The sequence below is a fragment of the Macrotis lagotis genome, chromosome X, assembly GCF_037893015.1.
Source record: "Macrotis lagotis isolate mMagLag1 chromosome X, bilby.v1.9.chrom.fasta, whole genome shotgun sequence".
Taxonomy (NCBI): Eukaryota; Metazoa; Chordata; class Mammalia; order Peramelemorphia; family Peramelidae; genus Macrotis; species Macrotis lagotis.
Genome location: NC_133666.1, coordinates 462,341,866 through 462,359,773, shown reverse-complemented (window position 1 = coordinate 462,359,773; position 17,908 = coordinate 462,341,866). Strand labels below are relative to the sequence as shown.

General features: G+C 36.0%; 1 protein-coding gene across 5 annotated transcripts in view; it reads left to right on the top strand.

Moving 5' to 3' along the window:
* EPB41L3 (erythrocyte membrane protein band 4.1 like 3) overlaps positions 1-16,903 on the top strand; it is a 244,688-nt gene extending 227,785 nt beyond the window's left edge. For 2 of the 5 annotated variants that reach the window (XM_074202413.1, XM_074202416.1), the window contains 2 exons: positions 11,389-11,506; positions 16,722-16,900. In XM_074202413.1, coding sequence (XP_074058514.1) covers positions 11,389-11,506; positions 16,722-16,852 — 249 coding nt within the window. In that variant the 3' untranslated portion in view covers positions 16,853-16,900. Of the gene's footprint in view, positions 1-11,388; positions 11,507-16,721 lie in introns of all 5 variants that reach the window. The other 3 variants (XM_074202418.1, XM_074202414.1, XM_074202421.1) reach the window with 3 other exon arrangements.
* The last annotated feature ends 1,005 nt before the right edge of the window (positions 16,904-17,908 follow it).

Below are 17,908 nucleotides of genomic sequence, written 5' to 3'. Positions count from 1 at the left end.
TACCCTAGAAGCAGATAGTAAAATAGAAATTGAGGGAATCTAATGATCATCTCCTCAAAGAGATCCAAAAAAAACCTCCCAGGAATATTATTCCAGAACTCCCAAGTCAAAGAGAAAATATTACAAGCAGCCAGAAAGAAAACAATTCAAATATCATGAAGTTACAGTCAAGATTATACAGGATTTAGCAGTATCTACTTTAAGGACTCATAGGGCTTGGAATATAATATTCCAGAAGATGAAAAAACTAGGATTATAACCAAGAATCAACTACCCAGCAAAACTGAACATCCTCTATCAGGGGAAAAGATGGACATTCAATGAAATAAGGGATTTTGAACTTTAAACATAGCTGAACAGAATTTTTGATCTTCAAGTACAAGCTTCAGGTGAAGCATAGAAAGGGTGGATGGGAAGATCAAATTATGATGGATTTAATGATATTGAGTTGTGTGCATTTCTGCATGAGAGATGACTTTGATAACTCATGAACTTTCTCATTTAATAGAGTAATTAGAAGGGGCATTTATAGACAAGGAACAGAGGGAGGTAAATATGAAGGTATGATATAAACATGGAGTTAATGGCCAAGAAAGGAATGTACTGGGAGAAAGAAAATGGAGAGGTAGAATGGTTTAAGATATTTTATGTAAAAGAGGCAAGAAAAATCTTTTGCAATGGAGTGGAAGGGGGGAAGGTAAGGGGGGGATGAGTGAGCCTTCAGTCTCATTGGAAGTGACTCTGAGAGGAAATAACATATACATTAAATAGGGTTTAGAACTATACCTTACCCTAGAGGAAAAAAAGGAGAAGAAGGGGATGGGAGGAAGGGGACAAGGGGGGAGGGGAAGGAGGTTGAAGGTGATAGAAGAGAGGGAAGATCATGGAAGGGAGTAGTCATACAACACACTTTGGAGTGGGACAGAGTGAAAGGAGAGAGAGAGAGAGAGAGAACAGAGTAAATGGGAATTGGGAAGAATAGAATGGAGGGCAATACAACTAGTAATAGCAACTGTGGGAAAAAATATTGAAGCAACTTCTCTAAAAGACTTATGATAAAGAATGTGATACATTCCAAATACAGAGTTAATGGTATCTGAATACAAACTGGAACAGTGTTTTCTTCTTCTCACTTTATTTTTCTTGAGGTTTCTCTATCTTAGTGGAAGGAGGATGAATATGTTTATTTTTTACAATATGACTATTGTAGTAATGTGAAAAAAATTTAAAAAGAAATGATACAATCTTTTACCAATTCAAAGTTGATTTCCTCTGCAAAAATCTATTTTAATAATTTGTTGCCTTTTTATAGCACCACCATGGTAAAAACTTACACAAAAATCAATTGATATTCCACATCCATTCTTCCCACTTCTCTAGTAAGAGGAGGGAGGTTTGTTTCTTTATCAATTCTTCAAGACAAGATTGTTGATTAGAATTTATCATAGTTGGCTTACTTTTTTATCTCAGATGAGGAGATACATTCTAGAAGGCTGGTACCTTCTCTGAAGCATATTAACCTTAGAGAGTCTACTTGAATGTTGAAAGTTTGAGACTTGAAAAAGGTCACACAGTTAATTTATGTCAGAGTTAGGACTTGAAACTAGGGCTTCCTGGTTTAAAAGGCAATTAATTTCCTATCCATTTTACCTTCCTACCATATATAAATGGTATTGTAAAAGTATAAAGGCCTTTGATTTCAGATAAGCATAGAGAATATGCTGATATGCCCATACTATTGGCCCTCAGCCTTGCTCTCCAGGTAAAACCCTTATCCATAAGAACAAAGATATAATAATTTCTTTTCCTTGGGAGAAGGTCAATATCCAAGGGTGTGCCAGTATACTTACTCTGTATGTGCCTATGCCTTTGGGTGAATGCTTCTCTATTGACAAATTGTAATAAGTATAGATGGCCATTATAATGGAACAGGTATAAAAGGTTTAATTATGAGTTTGAAATTACCTAGAAGCAATTTATTCCTTATCTATAATAACTCATGTCTGAAGTCAGTACTTCATATAAGGCAGGAGAAGTTTTGAATTTTTTAAGATTTCTGAAAGCAAAGAAGAATTGGTCTTAGATGTTAACAGGTATAGGCAAGCATGACCATATGAATGAATGAATGAAAAAGCATTTATTTAGAGTTCACCACAGTTGTGCCAGTACTGTATAAATGTTAGTGGTATAAATATACACAAGATAGTCCTTGTCTTCAGGGAATTTATTGTCTAGTGGTGGGAGACGGTACACAAAAGGAACTAGAAAATTAGGGAAGGGAAAGAAATATACATACAAGCTTGATTTTAGAAGTGGCTAAAAAATGATGAAAGCTCCCTTATCAGAGCTTGGGATCCTTTTGTTCTAGGTACACAGCCCAGGATCTGATGGGAAACAGATGAAGAGAATGACCTAGGTGTAGGCTTCAAAAATGAGTTTAGAGGGGCTGCTAACTGGCAGAGTGGATAGAGCACTGGCCCTGAAGTCAGAAGGAGCTGAATTCAAATCCAACCTCAGACACTTAGTTGTGTGACCTTGGGCAAGTCACTTAACTCCATTGCCTCGCAAAAACCAAAAACATGAAAAAAAAAGAAAAATAAAATAAAATGAGGAAGAAAGCATGGTAACTGCCTATGTAGTCATTCTATGTTCAGAAGATAGTTAAATCCAATGACTAATTAGTCATAGGATGACCTAGATATCCCAAAATATTTCCCAATTCTCTAACTCATTAATTTTAAACTCCAGAAATTGAGGGGTTTTTTGTTTGTTTTCCACCAGGTGCTTTGAACAAAGTAACCTTTGCCTTTCAGGAGTCCCAACCTTAAAGAACAATAGGGAATAACAGTACCCTTAAAAGATCAATGTTTGGTTAGAGCTATAGAGAAGGGATCGTAACTTCATTACCTTTAGGTAAAGACCCACATTAGAAATAAGAGTAAGGAAAATTCCAGGTAACAATTATTCTGGATTTTGCCCTTGAATATTATATTTTTCCTGCTTAGAATCATGTCTTTTCACATTAAAACAAAGATTTCAGTATTAACTGAAACCTTTACCTCTCCTTATTTGATCAAGCATTGCTTTTTGTGAGCAATAATTAGCCTGGAAAACTTTCTAATTAGAGAAATCTTCAAATTGTGATTATGATATGGCAATTGCTTATTTTTTTTCATGCCATGATTAAAAAAATCAGGTGCAGAAGTATACAAGCAGATGACTTTTCTGAGGAAAGCTTTTGAATTGACAACAGATGGTTTTTTTATAAGCCTATTTTTATTCTTTTCTGTTTTATACCTTAGTGGCTTTAAATTTTATGGAGATGTTTTTGTTTCTTTATGATAGAGATGCAGTCAATAGACCAAATAAATAGGAAGGACCCGGGTTGCATGAGAGTCTGCCTAGATACTTAACTCAGCCTCAAGCAACCTGAAAGGAAGAACTTCAAAAAGATTCATTGAAAGGACACTATGTTTAATTAACATTTTCCTTTTTATTTTGAATGAAATACTAGCAAGTTCCCATTCTGGAATTTAGATTTTATAAGAAAGACAGAGGGGTGGAAGACTCCTGCATTGGCTTCAAAGTCAGGAAGACTTTGCCTTTGACATACTCCTTGGGCTCTCTGGGTCAATCCCAATACTTCAGAACCTTAGTCCACTTTCCAAAAGTCTCAGTTTCAAAGAAGGTGCTGATGTGCTGTAGTAGAAGAAACCTCTTACTGGAAGAACAATAACATTGATAAAAGCATAGGTCTGTTTTTTTAAAGAAATCATTAATTTTTCTGCAACATGAAGGCATCTCCCAATACAGATCAAATGAAATTCACAGCTTTTCCTTCCCACTTACGGAGAGAGTCTATTTTAGACTAATGAAAGAAATGAGGGAGAAATGAGGGCAAAGAGGTAGAAGCACATTTCCTAGCTTCCTGACCCCATCAGTGACAAATCATTTAACAGCATGCAAATGAGTTTTTAATGGCAATTGTTTCAGAAGTGAAGGTTCAAGTAAGTCATTCCATTTCCTGTATCAGTTCTTATTGTGCCTATGCCTTTCTCCTCATTGTTTTAGAAAGATTCCTAAATTTTCACATATGTAAAAATAAAAAATGGCATGATAACTTTCTTTGAAGTAGGTCATAGAAATTACAGGATCTTATGTCAATCAGTTGACTGTGTGAATAGAGGCAGGAGTTTCCTGTGAATTAAGTAAAGAGAGGTCAGTTGAAGATGTAAAAATAAAGATGAGAGAAGATATGGTGTTTTCCAGCATATGATGTTATGGCATTAGAAAATACTGAATGCATTTTTATCTTTAACATAATTACATAAAATAAAAAGAGCTCACTTTAGTACACTGGCCTTAAAGTTTTTAAGATCAACAACTCTGTGAGTGAGAAGGTACTATCATTATCCAATTTCAAAGATGAGGAAACCAGGGGGAAGAAAGGCTAAGTGGTCATAAAGCTAAGGAAATAGCCAGTGCAGAATTTATACCCAAGTCTTCCTGACTCCTAGTATAAGCTCTATTGATTGCTGGCTATCTCTAAATGTTGAACTGCTTGGTCTTTTTTCCTTTAAAGAATAACCTCTGGGGGACAGTTAATGTGATTTAGTTGATGATCCAATATAATTATATAATGAGTTTTGTGACATTTTGAGACTGGGCTATCCTGCTTCTATGAATGATTTATTGGCTTTCTAAGATGACCATCCCCCTTTTTCACTTTACTTTAGTTCTTCTCAAATCACACAAGTCCTGAAATCTAAATATGTGACTAAGAAGCATCTAGAATAAAGCAAAAATAGCAATAATGAAATGAAAACTCTGGGCTCTTAAAAGAGTAATCCCCAAATATTACTTTTATATTCCTAGACATGGCTGAAATTTTAATGGATCTTCTGGGCTCATATGCCCAGAATAAATGATATCTTAGAATAATAGTCTTTGAATCTTTAGGAGATGGAGAATCAATTTAAGACACCGTATCCCTTCTTGAATGACTTAGAGATTTCCCTAATGCATACTGTTGAAAAATTTTAAATAAAATATTAACAAGGAGATTATATAGTCAAATATGATCAGGTGATATTTATATCAGGAATGCAGGGTAGAAAAACTGTAAGCATAATTAATCATATCAATAATAAAATATATTAATAAATTTAAAAATTATATATTTTATATATATAAAATTAAATGATCATCTCAGTAGGTACAGAAAAAGCCTTTCACAAAATACAACACTCATACTTATTAAAAATATCAGAGAATCAAACAGTGACCTGGGAAAGACCTAACTTTAAAAAACCAATGTCTCCTACTACATCTAGGACCATCTCCAAGTTGTCTTGATCCATATCTGGCCACTGGCCTCAGATGACTCTAGAGGAGAAAGTGAGGCTTGATGACAATACAACACCCCCTCACTCAAAACCAACTCACTTGCATAATCATGCAAGTCACCTACTAGATGAGAAGGAAGAACAAACAACAGCAACTAGAGAGCATAGCAATAAATGGTGCTTTCCTTAAAATGATAAGTAGTAGCTTTCTAAAAACCATCAGTAATTATTATCTGTAATAGATGCTTTTCCAGTAAGCTCAGGGGTGAAATTACTATTACTATTACTCAATATTGTACTAGAAATGCTTGCTATGGCAATAAGAGAAGAAAAAGAAATTGAAGAAATTAGAATAGGAAATCATTAAACAAAATTACCACCTTGCAGATAATATTGATGTTATATTTAGAGAAACAACTAAAAACTATTTAAAATAATTAACAACTTTAGCAAAGTATTAGGTTATAAAATAAACTCACATAAATTGTCAGTATCTCCATATAATACCAACAAAGTCTAGCAAAAATAAAAAGAGAAATTCTATTTAAAATAACTGTAGATAATATAAAATACTTGTGAGTCTATCTGCCAAAACAAACCCAGAAACTATATGAACATAGTTACAAAACATTTTTTCCTACAAATAAAGTCAGATCTATACAACTGGAAAAATATGAATTGCTCATGAGTAGGTCAAAAAAATATACTAAAAATGACAATTCTATCAAGATGAATACACTTATTCAGTGCCATACTAACAAACTACTGAAAAATTATTGTATAGAATAAGAAAAAAATCATAACAAAATTCATTTGGAAGAACAAAAATCTCAAGAATATCAAAGGAATCAATAGAGGGGAAAAATGTGAAGGAAGGTAGTCTAACTATATCAGATGACAAACTGAATTATAAAGTGATAGTTGGATCAATAAAAAAAATTAAGTATGCAGTACATTGCAGTAAATGATCATAGGAACTTAATGTTTGATAAAACCAAAGATCCAAGCTTTGGGGCCAAAAATTATTTGGGAAACTGGAAAATTATAACAGAAACCAAGTATAAATTAACATCTTACACCATATACCAAGGTAAGGTCAAAATGGGTATATGACCAAGGCCCTGACTGAGGAAGTAGTATAATATCAACAAGAATCTCTCAGAAACTCCTGCCCTAGAGGAACTTAAATGGCTATGCTGAGGAAATAATACTTTAGGTTGAGTCTCTGCTCTCCCAAAGTAAGGATGGGATGCTGAGTAATTGTGTGATAACAAGAAAAAAGAAAGTAATCCCAGAAATAGGAAGTCACTCTGAGAAGCTGTTATAGAACTAGGCTTGCTGATCTAGTCCAGCCTTACATAGACCACTATTTAATCGTCTAATTGCCAAATCTAAATTTGGTTTTCCCCCTAGATCATATGAAGAGTTCTAATTTACTATTTAGATGGGCCATGGAGAAACCCAAATATTTGACATATTTTAAGTTTTTCTGATTGGATTAGACCTTCTAGTATTCATCTGAGAGTCCAAAATGAACTACAGACTTAAGCAGTACCCACATTCATAGAATTGGTCTCTAGAATGGAGGGGGACAGTATTACCATCACAGTATTATAGTAGACAGCATTACTCTGAGAACATTGTTTTCACAAACCAAATATATTACCAGTCTAAACTGTTGTCAAAGTTCTATGATGTTTTTCCCACAGGAATTACTTAATTTCTAATTTTGGAAAAAAATACCCACTATGATTATTCAAATTCCCACCATAATCTTAACCAGAAGGATAATTTTCATTTCCTTTCTTGAGTTATTCTGTAGAGCTGTCAGATTACATTGGTTTCTTGCTAGAGGTGACTGCATTTTATAGCTTGCCATATGGTTTGGGAATCTGTCAGGATGAAAGGCTAGATGAATCTATAAAAACATTTCTACATCTAATTGAGTTGAGAAAGATGAGACCTTTGAGGTTCAGTAAAGGAAAAAACAAATGGAAAACAGTGGTTGTTTTAGTCAAAGAAAAAATATGGGGGAGGAGATCATAGATTAAAAAAGAGCATAAATTCTCAACAAACTTATAATAGATACTCCTTGTGGTGTTTCTAATCTCTTCTTGTGTAGATACTTTTGAAGATGATGTTCAGAATGAACTTGCAGGGTCCTTCCATCTGGTAAAACTTTGCTTTTATCAACAATATTTCATAATAAATCTGCATTACAATAAGATTCTCCTTTCCCAATACCCTCTTTACACACACTTTAAAGTTATAGAACCATAGTGGAAAGATCTAGTTAGTCTAATCATTAGACAGCAGCTCAGCATTCCATCTCTTACTTAGGCAAAGGCATTGATTTTCCCAGTGCAATGTCTCTCTAGTTGCTTCCATGCATGTGTCTTTCCATCTTCCCATATCTTGACCTATCTCAACTGCTTCATCCTGCCCAGAATTTTTGAAGCTATGGTTACTGAGTACTTATCTGGTCTTGGTTTAGTAAACTCAGTTCTGTGTTCTTCCCAGGCTTCTCCTGTGAGTAGCAACAGTCGTTCCCTTTATTCAATTCAACCCCTTGGGGAAGAGGACTAAAAGACTCAAGTTCTAGTGGGTGGTCATTCAGAATTTAGTCATAGATTCTCACCTGCTCTCTTCCTTATTCCCCTAAAGACTACCACAGATGCTTCCCCAGGTCACATCCCCATCTCTTGCTCCCTAGTGGCACATACTGTTTCTGTCACATAATTTCACTGATACCTCTACTTTCTAGTGTTCAAAACTGGCATTGAATAAAACCCTCTTGTATAACAGAGAGAATGATTACTTTATGTCCCATGTTTCATGAGGAGGTCGAGTTGGTGAGATCTTGGAAGAGAAGGGATCCTGTCTTCTGGCTTTCAGTTTTCGGGGACAGGCACCCAGAAGGAAGGGAAGACTATGGGAACAAGTCAACAGATTGAAGAGCTTGCCACACTAGAAACTCAGACAATTTTCCCATTGGTGAGATTTCTGTCTGCCTCTCTCTTTGTGTGTGTGTGTGTGTGTGTGTGTGTGTGTGTGTGTGTGTGTGTGTGTGTTGTTATCTCTCATTCTCTCTGTCTCTGCCTCTGTGAGGGGATAAGGAGGAGGGATGTTTTGCTATATTCTTATTTAAATTACCTCTCTGATTTCTGTTTACCATTGAGTTTATGATATACTGGCCATACTGGCTCCCATAGCCTGAAGGCCACATCATTTTATCCTCAAGGTTCTCTGGTATCCTTAAGGGGGGTTAAAATCATGTTTACGTTCTTCTCAAATATCTATTGTTTCTGTTCATGATGTTCCCATGTGTAGGGGGAACCTAGTTCTTTAGTCATATTAGCTTTTACAAGGAAATATTTACTTCAAAAGATATTAAGAAACTTACTTTCTCAGAATATGGGAGGCATAATCCACTCTGCCTCCCACTCCCTCCCATCTCTGGCTCTTTGGGAGGTGAAAGGGATTTATAGCTTAGCTTAGTTCACATGGAGTACAGTTCCAGGTTCAAGTCTAGCAGTTCCAGGTCCAAATCTAGTACCCTAGGGCTCAAATCCTAAGCACCCTGGATTCTCAAGGCTTTCCTACTGGGCTGGCTGGCACCATCCCACCTGCTAGATCCTCCCTCCAAGGTCAACATGGTTCAAATTACTGGAACCCATAAGGATCATCTTTGGAACTCAAAACTAAGAAAGATGAACAACATAGAAACCAACATTCCTAGATTCATTTCTTGGAGCCAAGGGGAAAAGATGGAGAGCAGAGAAGGAAGTCATTCCCATCTCACTGCAACAATTTATGGTGTCCATGCTGAGGGTGAACATACAACAAGAAAGATAGCATAGGAAAGTGTGGTTGAAAATAGTCAGATTAGCTCAGTCTGGCCAAATTTAAAGATATCAGTTAATCAAAGGAGATCAGATGCCACCCTCTTTGTTTCTTTGATCAACCTCAATGAAGAGAGAGATGATGCTCTGCAAATCTAAAACTGTGACTTGTCTTTGCCCTTCTAGTTATCCAGCATGCCTCACTACTAAAGTTTGAGCCCCACTTCTCATGGACAAATATGTATTTGTAGAGAAGCACATCACAGGTTTATGAGGGAAATATTTTGTAACTACTCATCTTGCTACATTACTTCAGCAAAAAGTTTTAATAAATTAAATGCTACTATCTGTTAATAGGAAGCATAGTGGTGGTGACTTGTGAGATATAGTACTAGTTGCAGCCAGGAATTCAAAGGATTACCTTGGTACAAAAAAAGAAATCACCCTTCCAGGAGTTCAACCTGTGGATTTGTGTACAAGTTGAGGGAGAGGATATCAAGAAGGAATGTTGCATGTCCATAAATTATTAGTATAAAATGAGATTGGACTATATAATCTCTAGGTCAGCTCTATTTCTCATGGGTTACCTTTTTACTAGATAGTAACTATGACAGGGATTTTGTTATTTTTAACTTTTGTTTTTCTAAAACCTATAAGAGTATCCTTCATCTTGTAGGTATTTTATGAAAGTAAACTGAATTGAATATTATATCAAATTAATGTCTAAGTAACTTTTATCATTATTCCCAAATTTGGGTTGTCTGAGTCCCTTCATATAGTCTTTCTTCCTCTACATCCTCTATTCTTCATTCTTTTGACTTAAAAATTGAAGAAGCAAAGAGATCGACAAAAGGGGCTTTGTTTTATATAGTTAACCAGAAGGGGTAACTCATAAATGAGTTAATGAACCTTTAAACCTCAAGATATGGACATCTTTGAGCAAAGACAACCTGTTATAGCTTATAATAGCCCTACTGATATTTCAAGTCAGATCAATGGTCTTACTTTTTCTCTCTCCATTGAGGGCTTAACTTTTCTCTCAGGTTGCTATGTGGATCCAGAATTCCACACCCTAGATTTTATCATTTCCATTTATGAGAATTAAAAATAATAACCATAATTATTTGGTTACATTTCAATAGACTAAAAATGTAGATGTTCCCCTACCTCATGATGACCAGTATTTAAAAAACCTCCTCATCTACTATCTTAATTACTTGATGTTCTTAGATAAGAGAACCTACAATTTTGTCTAAAAGGATTGTTTTCATGCCTATGAAAATTTCTCTGGTATTTTTTTCCCTCTTTCCTTATCCTGACAGAAAACTCTACTGCTAATCTACAAATACTCTCCTTTTCTCTCAACAGATCTCCCTATTTCCTTACACCCTCCTTCTGAGAAATGTTTTTCTATGCTGTTGACAAAAATGCTATTAATTGGATGGATACTTTAAGTTGATTTAAACAGTACTATAAAAACTAAAATCTCTACCCCAGGAATCTTAATTTGCCATGAGCAAGAGCAGATTTCTCAGCACATGAATATATCTCTTTTCTTTCAGCTTGGCTTCCTATCTTCATCCTACATTCATTGGGTCATTTCTGATTGATATACCTCTCTCAAAAGTTCAAAAGAATTCCCCAAGGCGGTCTAGGGATATCTTTGGATACTCCTGCAAGATTCAAGTGTATACCCCAAAACTTAAGGAAACAACATTAGAAGTCTTTCTCTGTGTCTCTTCCCCTAACCTAGCTCGTTGAGCAAAGGGCGGGGGAAATCTCTTCCTATATTCTCAAACTTGTTAGTATAAAAGTATTCATGATAATTAAGATTTATACATGTAATATGTGACTTTGGGTTTGGTTTCGTTTTCCTTAGTTCCTCAGTTCCAGAACTATCTCTCCCAATCCCCCAAATAATGTGTTCCTCCCAATATCAATTACTAATTAGTATCTTCCTAATATCATTTAGCCAGTTAACATCAATTCACTTTTATAAAGGGATATTTATTTTTTTAAAAAAAATATGGCAAATAGAAAGGTAAAACAATGTTTCAAGCAAGGAGTACATTCTCTACTAAATATTTTGTTGCCAGAGAGATTCAAATCAAGCTTTAAATAGAAGCTACAACACATTGCCCCCACTAAGTTCATTTTGGGGTGTGTCATAACCAATGAACTAGTCATTCCTTTGCTTTCAGGGCATGATGTCTTGGCTGACAGGTTGGGTCACTGCTGCTCTGGATCAAGTAGGATTTCCCTCAAGTTTGACTCTTCACCAGATTTGGTTATTGCTGTTACCAGATGCAGTTGCTGAAGGTACTTCAAATAGTTCTCCTGATCTTTTTTTTCTGCTCACAACTTTAACACCTGATCTATTCAGTTTGAACATGTAAATTCACCTAAGAACTGAAAAGAACCAAACACAAAAGAGACAGCAGAAACAAGCTCCATGCATTCATGACTATACAAATGGCAGTTAAGTAAGGAGATGAAGCAGCCAAGGCAGGCAGCAAGATGCTGCTAGTTCTATTATTGCTATTTCTCCCACTTCCACAGTAATTCAGCAATGGATCTTTAGTTCTTTTTCAGAAGACAAATTAGATATATTTTTTCATCACCATTCAGTAAGATGAGAAGTTACAAACTATATCTATTTCTGTTCTCTCCCTCATGGGAAGTGAAAGGGCTTCTTCTCTTGTATTTCTAAAAGCAGGCTTACCCACCCTTCATGTAGATTAGTAGCAATAAAAACATACTGTGAATTCTCTTGGAATTTAGCCCTTACTGACCAGGGTTCCCATTATACACATTTTAAGTAACATATACAGTGAAAGAGAATCCTTCTCATCGAATAAATGGGGTCTCTAGGACAGTAAGGGAAAGGAACAAAAAATTAAAGCAGGAAAATCTATTTCTCCCCCAATAGACATAAAATTCTCTAGCTGGGAGGAATTGTTATCTCAGATAACATCCTTCACTAACCCTCCTGGCTCCTGGTCAGCAACAGAGTTCCAGTCTTATCTTTAACCCATAATCTGAATGTTTCCATCCTCTTTGCTTTTGGCAATCATTATGGCTTCTCCCTCATCAGTCACAGAATTGCATCTTCAACAATCATGCCATTATGATTTCTTAAGTTCAACTCTGAGGTTTATAAGCCTCATAAATCTTAAGCCTTATAAATCTATCCTAAGTCAAATATAAGATTCCCCAGGACTAGAGAATTATAGGTTATCTGCTTTACCAGAAGGAAGTAATTTCCCAGGTCCTAAGTTTTCGTGGCAAGGTAATCAGGTATGACAAGGTAGATTCCACATTTTGATAGATCTCTATTTACCAGGGATCCCCTTCCCATGTGGGTTACACTAGCTTTCTTTTCTTTATTAAGCACCTTAGAGATGACCAAAGTATTTTAGGGACTCAGTTGGCTTAGGAGGCTAAGGCTCAAACTCCAAATCCTCTTACACAGGTTCCTGAAGGGCTCTGACCAAAGTGTCATGGGCATGGCTTCCTGGTCAATGAAGGGCACAAAAAGCAAAACTGCTAATCAAGGGGTATCCATGGAGATGCCCAAGGGTAGGGTGGGAAGGGCACTTACTTCTGCTCTCTCCCTCATGGGAAGTGAAAGGGCTCTTTCTCTTGTATTTCTAAGTGCTACTGGTTCTATGTTGGAGCTATAAACATTTGTTTTACTAACATTTGATTGATTTGTGAGTTTTACATATGTTCCAACACTGAACCTGAAGGAAGAGTACTGTCTGAGTCAGGCCTGTCCTTATCATTTAACACATATGTTAGGAGGAGATAGCTTCATCTTCACATCATAATTGAAGAAGAAGAAGCAGATATGGAGGTGGAGTGATTGGATGGCCAGCTATGGCACTATAGAACCCGGTATAAAGGTTCTGCTGGTGGCATATGAATACTACTCTGTATTAAACAGTGCAGGCCCCTATTCACATAGAGCAAGTCTCTCAGTGCTGGAGGAGGGGGACATAGAGGATAAAGAGAGAGCATAAATATTTTATTAAGTGATAGGCACAGTGCTAAGTACTGGAGATACAAAGAGTCAAAAGACATTCCTCTTCTCAAGGAGTTCACAATCTGATGAGGGATATAACATATAAACAAAAGTGCACAAATAAGATATATGCAAAATAAATAGAAAATAATTAAAAGAAGGAAGGCACTAGATGTAAGAGGGGTTGAGAAAAATTTCCTAAAGAAGATGAGATTTGAGTTGGAACTTAAAGGAAACCAATGAAAGCAATAGGTGAAGATGGATTGGATCATTCCAAGCATGGGAGAAGAGCAAGAGAAAATGACTAGAGACAAGTGATGAAATGTCTTGTTCATGGAAAACAATGGAGACCAGCATTGTTGAATTAAAGTCTGGAAAAGGAGGAGCACACTAGATAGGAAGGGCTTTGAACATCAAAAAGTATTTTGTATCTGACCCTGAAGGGAAGGTGGCAGTGACCTGATCATAACTATGCTTTAGGAAAATCACTTTAGTGTGGAATAGAGATTGGATTGTAGTGGGGAAAGATGAGTCAGAAAGACCACCTTGCAATAGTCCCTGCTTGAGGTGATGAGAGCCTGTGCCACAGTGGTGGCAGTATAGGAGGAGAGAGGGTAGAATATTTAAGAAATGCAAAGGAGAAATCAACAGGTCTTACCAACATATTGGATTTAGGAGGTGAGAGATTGGTTGGCTGTTGTCCTTCATTTTTGAAGAGGATCAAAATTACAACATTTCTTAATGTTAGAGTCAAGTTATAGTGTGTTCTGTGGCTGATCAGATCAATGTGAGTTCAGAACAAATAATCCATGTGAACATTTGAAGTGGACTTTCTAAATTTCTGTATCTCACATTTCTTTTGAGCTACTTTAATTCTGCTTTACTCATTAAGTATAGCAACTTCTCAGTATTTCCCACATCACATATTCAATTCCAAAGTTCTTCAGAAAGACCTTGAGAGTGTCCTTGTCTTGCTTTTCCTGACCAACATGTGAATGCTCATCTTCTGAGTTTTCCATAAAATGATCTTTTTGGCTAGTGATGGCATTTGAACAATATGTCCAACCCATTGTAGCAGCACTTTCAGTAATAATTTTTGAACGCTTGGCAGTTTAGTTTAAGAAAAGACTTCAGTGTTCAGTACCTTATCTTGCCAGATAATTGTCAGAATCTTTCTTAGACAATTTAAATGAAAGTAATTTAGTTTCCTGGCATTGCATTGATACGTTGTCCAGGTTTCACAGATATATACAATTAGATCAGCAGTAGAATGGACTGCATCAGGAGGTAAGCAACTTCCTATTCACTAGAAAACTTCAAGCAAAGTTAGAGACATGGTAGAGAGGATAGTTGGTTAATTATCATTTGGACAAGATGATCTCTGTGGTCTCTTCAAACTCAGAGATTCCATGATTAATGGTTCAGAAGTTTCTGTTTTCTTTTTCCCCCCATTCTTTAAATAAAATATTCTTAATAATGTAAATTGGCAGCCAGTTAAATATCACTTCTCTCCCATATTTTCTTTTGGAGTCCTCCAAAAAATGACCTATCTCTGGTAATGTGCATGTCAACTTCATTTTCAATGTGTACATCTCTAAAAAGTACACTGCCAAGGTAAGTGAACTTGTCCACAGTACTCAAAACTTATACATTTGTTACAATCAATAGTTCCTCATATGATGATGTAGTGCTAGATGGTGGAACACTATATTTTCTTGATTTTTAGGCTAAAATTAGTGCAAGCAACAGAGAATTGATCCATACTTTGTTGCATCTCAGCTTGAGGATTCATTAAGTGCATATGCAAACAAAAAAAATCATGTACCAACTCTCCCTCCAATCTAGTCTTGGACTTTTCAGGCTGAAGAATTTACCATCTTTGTGGGAGATAATTTTGATGTAATGTTCATGCTCATTGAAGGTGTTGGAAAACATTGCTGAATACATCATGCTAAACATCATGGGTCTAAGAACACAGCCTTGTTTCCCTCTGTGGTGACTGGGAAAGCACATGAACATAGTCCGTTATCCAGAACCTGGGCAAGCATGCCATCATGAAACTGATATACAATACTGATGAATTTCTCCAGGCAAGCACATTTTGACATAATTTTCCATTGCCCTCACAAATGACAGTATTAAAGGCCTTGGTTTAATCAACTAGAGTCGTGCACACATATCTCTTATGCTTTGGCATTTCTCCTGGAGCTGTTGGGCAGTGAATACTACACTGACCATTCCTTGACCCTTTCTGAAACCACACTGGCTCTCAGGTTGATGACCTCATCTTCCAGGTAAAGGATCAGCCTATTAAGAAGGACTCTGGCAAAAATCTTGCCAGTAACGACTAAGAGAGAGATCCTCCTCCACTCCATGCGATTGTCACAGGACAATTAACAAGATCCCTAAGAACTCCTAGGGGATAACCTCTTCTTTCCATTTAACCCAGGAATTTCAGTCAGTTTTTGCATAAACAATGGACCTTCTACCTTGTAAATCTCAGGTGTTATAGAATTAGGACCAAGAGTTTTGTCACAGGAGAGGAACCTAATGGCATTCAAGACCTATTCTTCAGTTGGAAATTTGTCTAGAGAGGGATGGACATCAATCTGAAGAAAACAGTCAGTGCCTTCAGCACTGATTGATGATAGTCTGTTGAGAACAACATGGAAGTATCTGGTCTATCTCTCCAGGATCATGAACTCCATCAACACTGAGTAGTTGAGATGAACCATATACCTTTGGCCCATGAATAGCCTTCAGGGCATCTTCATAAGTTAGATGGGGTGGGATATGAGGGGAGAGGCAGTCATGTTCAGGGATGCCAAGTTCCACTGTATCCTTGATGTATATACTTGTCATTTTAGGGCAAAATAAACCTTTTTCTTTGTTAAATATTCAGTGACTTGCAAATGCCTCATTTTGTCCCAGCATCAAATCTGAACTGAGAGGATGCTGGCTTTAAAGCCATTCCTAAAACATGTTCCTAACACATATAATGTAAGCTTTCTAGAGTATACGCCCTACTTTAGCTAAATATATCCTTAAAATTTTTTATTTAATGATAATTTCCATTTTTAGTTTTTAACATAATTCCTTTGACATCACTTTCTCCTGGAAAAAAGTTATTGTTACTGAAGTTATACAATTCTGAGTTTATTGGCAATGGGTGATTTAATGCTAAAATTTATCAAATAATTTTAATCAAAAATTTTTCTGAATTGAATAGTATTTTCATTCCTTAAAAACATAATACCTAGAATATGTTGAAAAAGTTAAGGAAAAAAATATCCTTTCTTACTTCCTGAATTTGAATGATATTTTTAAAACTTTAAAGCTTAATTTAAACACGAACTTAATCAACTTGATATTCTTTCTATTTCAGATAATCAAGGATTTTTTTGAAGATAATAGAATTCCCTTATTTCTGAATCATTTTCAGTAAAAATATGATTGTCAAAATTTACCCTACTTCATCTAAATCCAAGTAATTCTTGTGCTACCACCTAGGTTCTTCTGGAATAAAGGACCCAGGTATAATGTGGAAATTTTCTTCATTTCCTTCAACTTACAGCTACCACCAAGAATCCTGTAAATATTCTCTAGCACCTAGCATAATGAAGACAACTTTACAAATGTAAGCACTCAATTTACATTATTAAGAATATTTTATTTAAAGAATGGAAAAAATAGAAAACAAACTTCTGAACCATTAATCATGGAATCTCTGAGTTTGAAGAGATCACAAAGATCATCTTGTCCAACTAATAATAAACCAACAATCCTCTCTACCATGTCTCTAACTTTGCTTGAAGTTTTCTAGTGAGGGGGAAGCTGCTTACCTTCTGATGCAGTCCATTCTACCTTTCAGTAACTGTTCCAGTGATCAGTATTGCTTTCCTTCTCCTCCTTGCAAGACGAGTGTCATGCCAGTTGCTACTACTCTTTTGCAGTAAATCAGAAGAAGCTGAAAGAGGAAGAAAGGAAAATTCCCAGACAGGATCCATAAACAAACTAATACATTTTGTGTGTTTAATTGGACTAGCCTTTCACTTTGTATAACATCACAATCTTCATTCATTGTCATTTGGATTCCATCTTTATAGACAATCAACTGTAGGACTCCTTGGGTTTTCTGGGACTAGAATCACAGGACATAGGGTTTTAAGTGATTGTCTAATCCAATTACCTTATTTTTCATGTGAGGAAGCTGAGGTTTAAATAACTTTGTCCAGAATCCCACAGGTAAAAAGTAGCAAAACTGAGATGTTCAACTGTAAATTAAACCCACATCATTGATTTCAAATTCAGTGGTCTTTGCATTGAACACCACTGTTTACTGATCCCTGGTTCTTTGAGCCATGGAAAACAAAGACTCTGAAGAGACTTCCCTATAGAATATTATTATCAATTTCAGTTTATATCCAGGATTGTATGGTTGCTTAAACACTACTCCTTTTTATGCTAAAAGAAATCTAGTCCTGCCTCACTTCCAATCTTAATCACAGACAGAAGGACTATTAAAATAATAATTCCTCTCATTTACTATCTGAGACATTTTTGTCAAGGAATCTTACTCTCTTGGATCTGTCCATCCTGAGGAACAGCTCTGATCTTTTTCAACCTTCCCCAGGCGAGCATTGGAGGGGTAGGAAACAAGGAAGGCAAATTTTCCAAGTGCTCCATTTATTCACCAA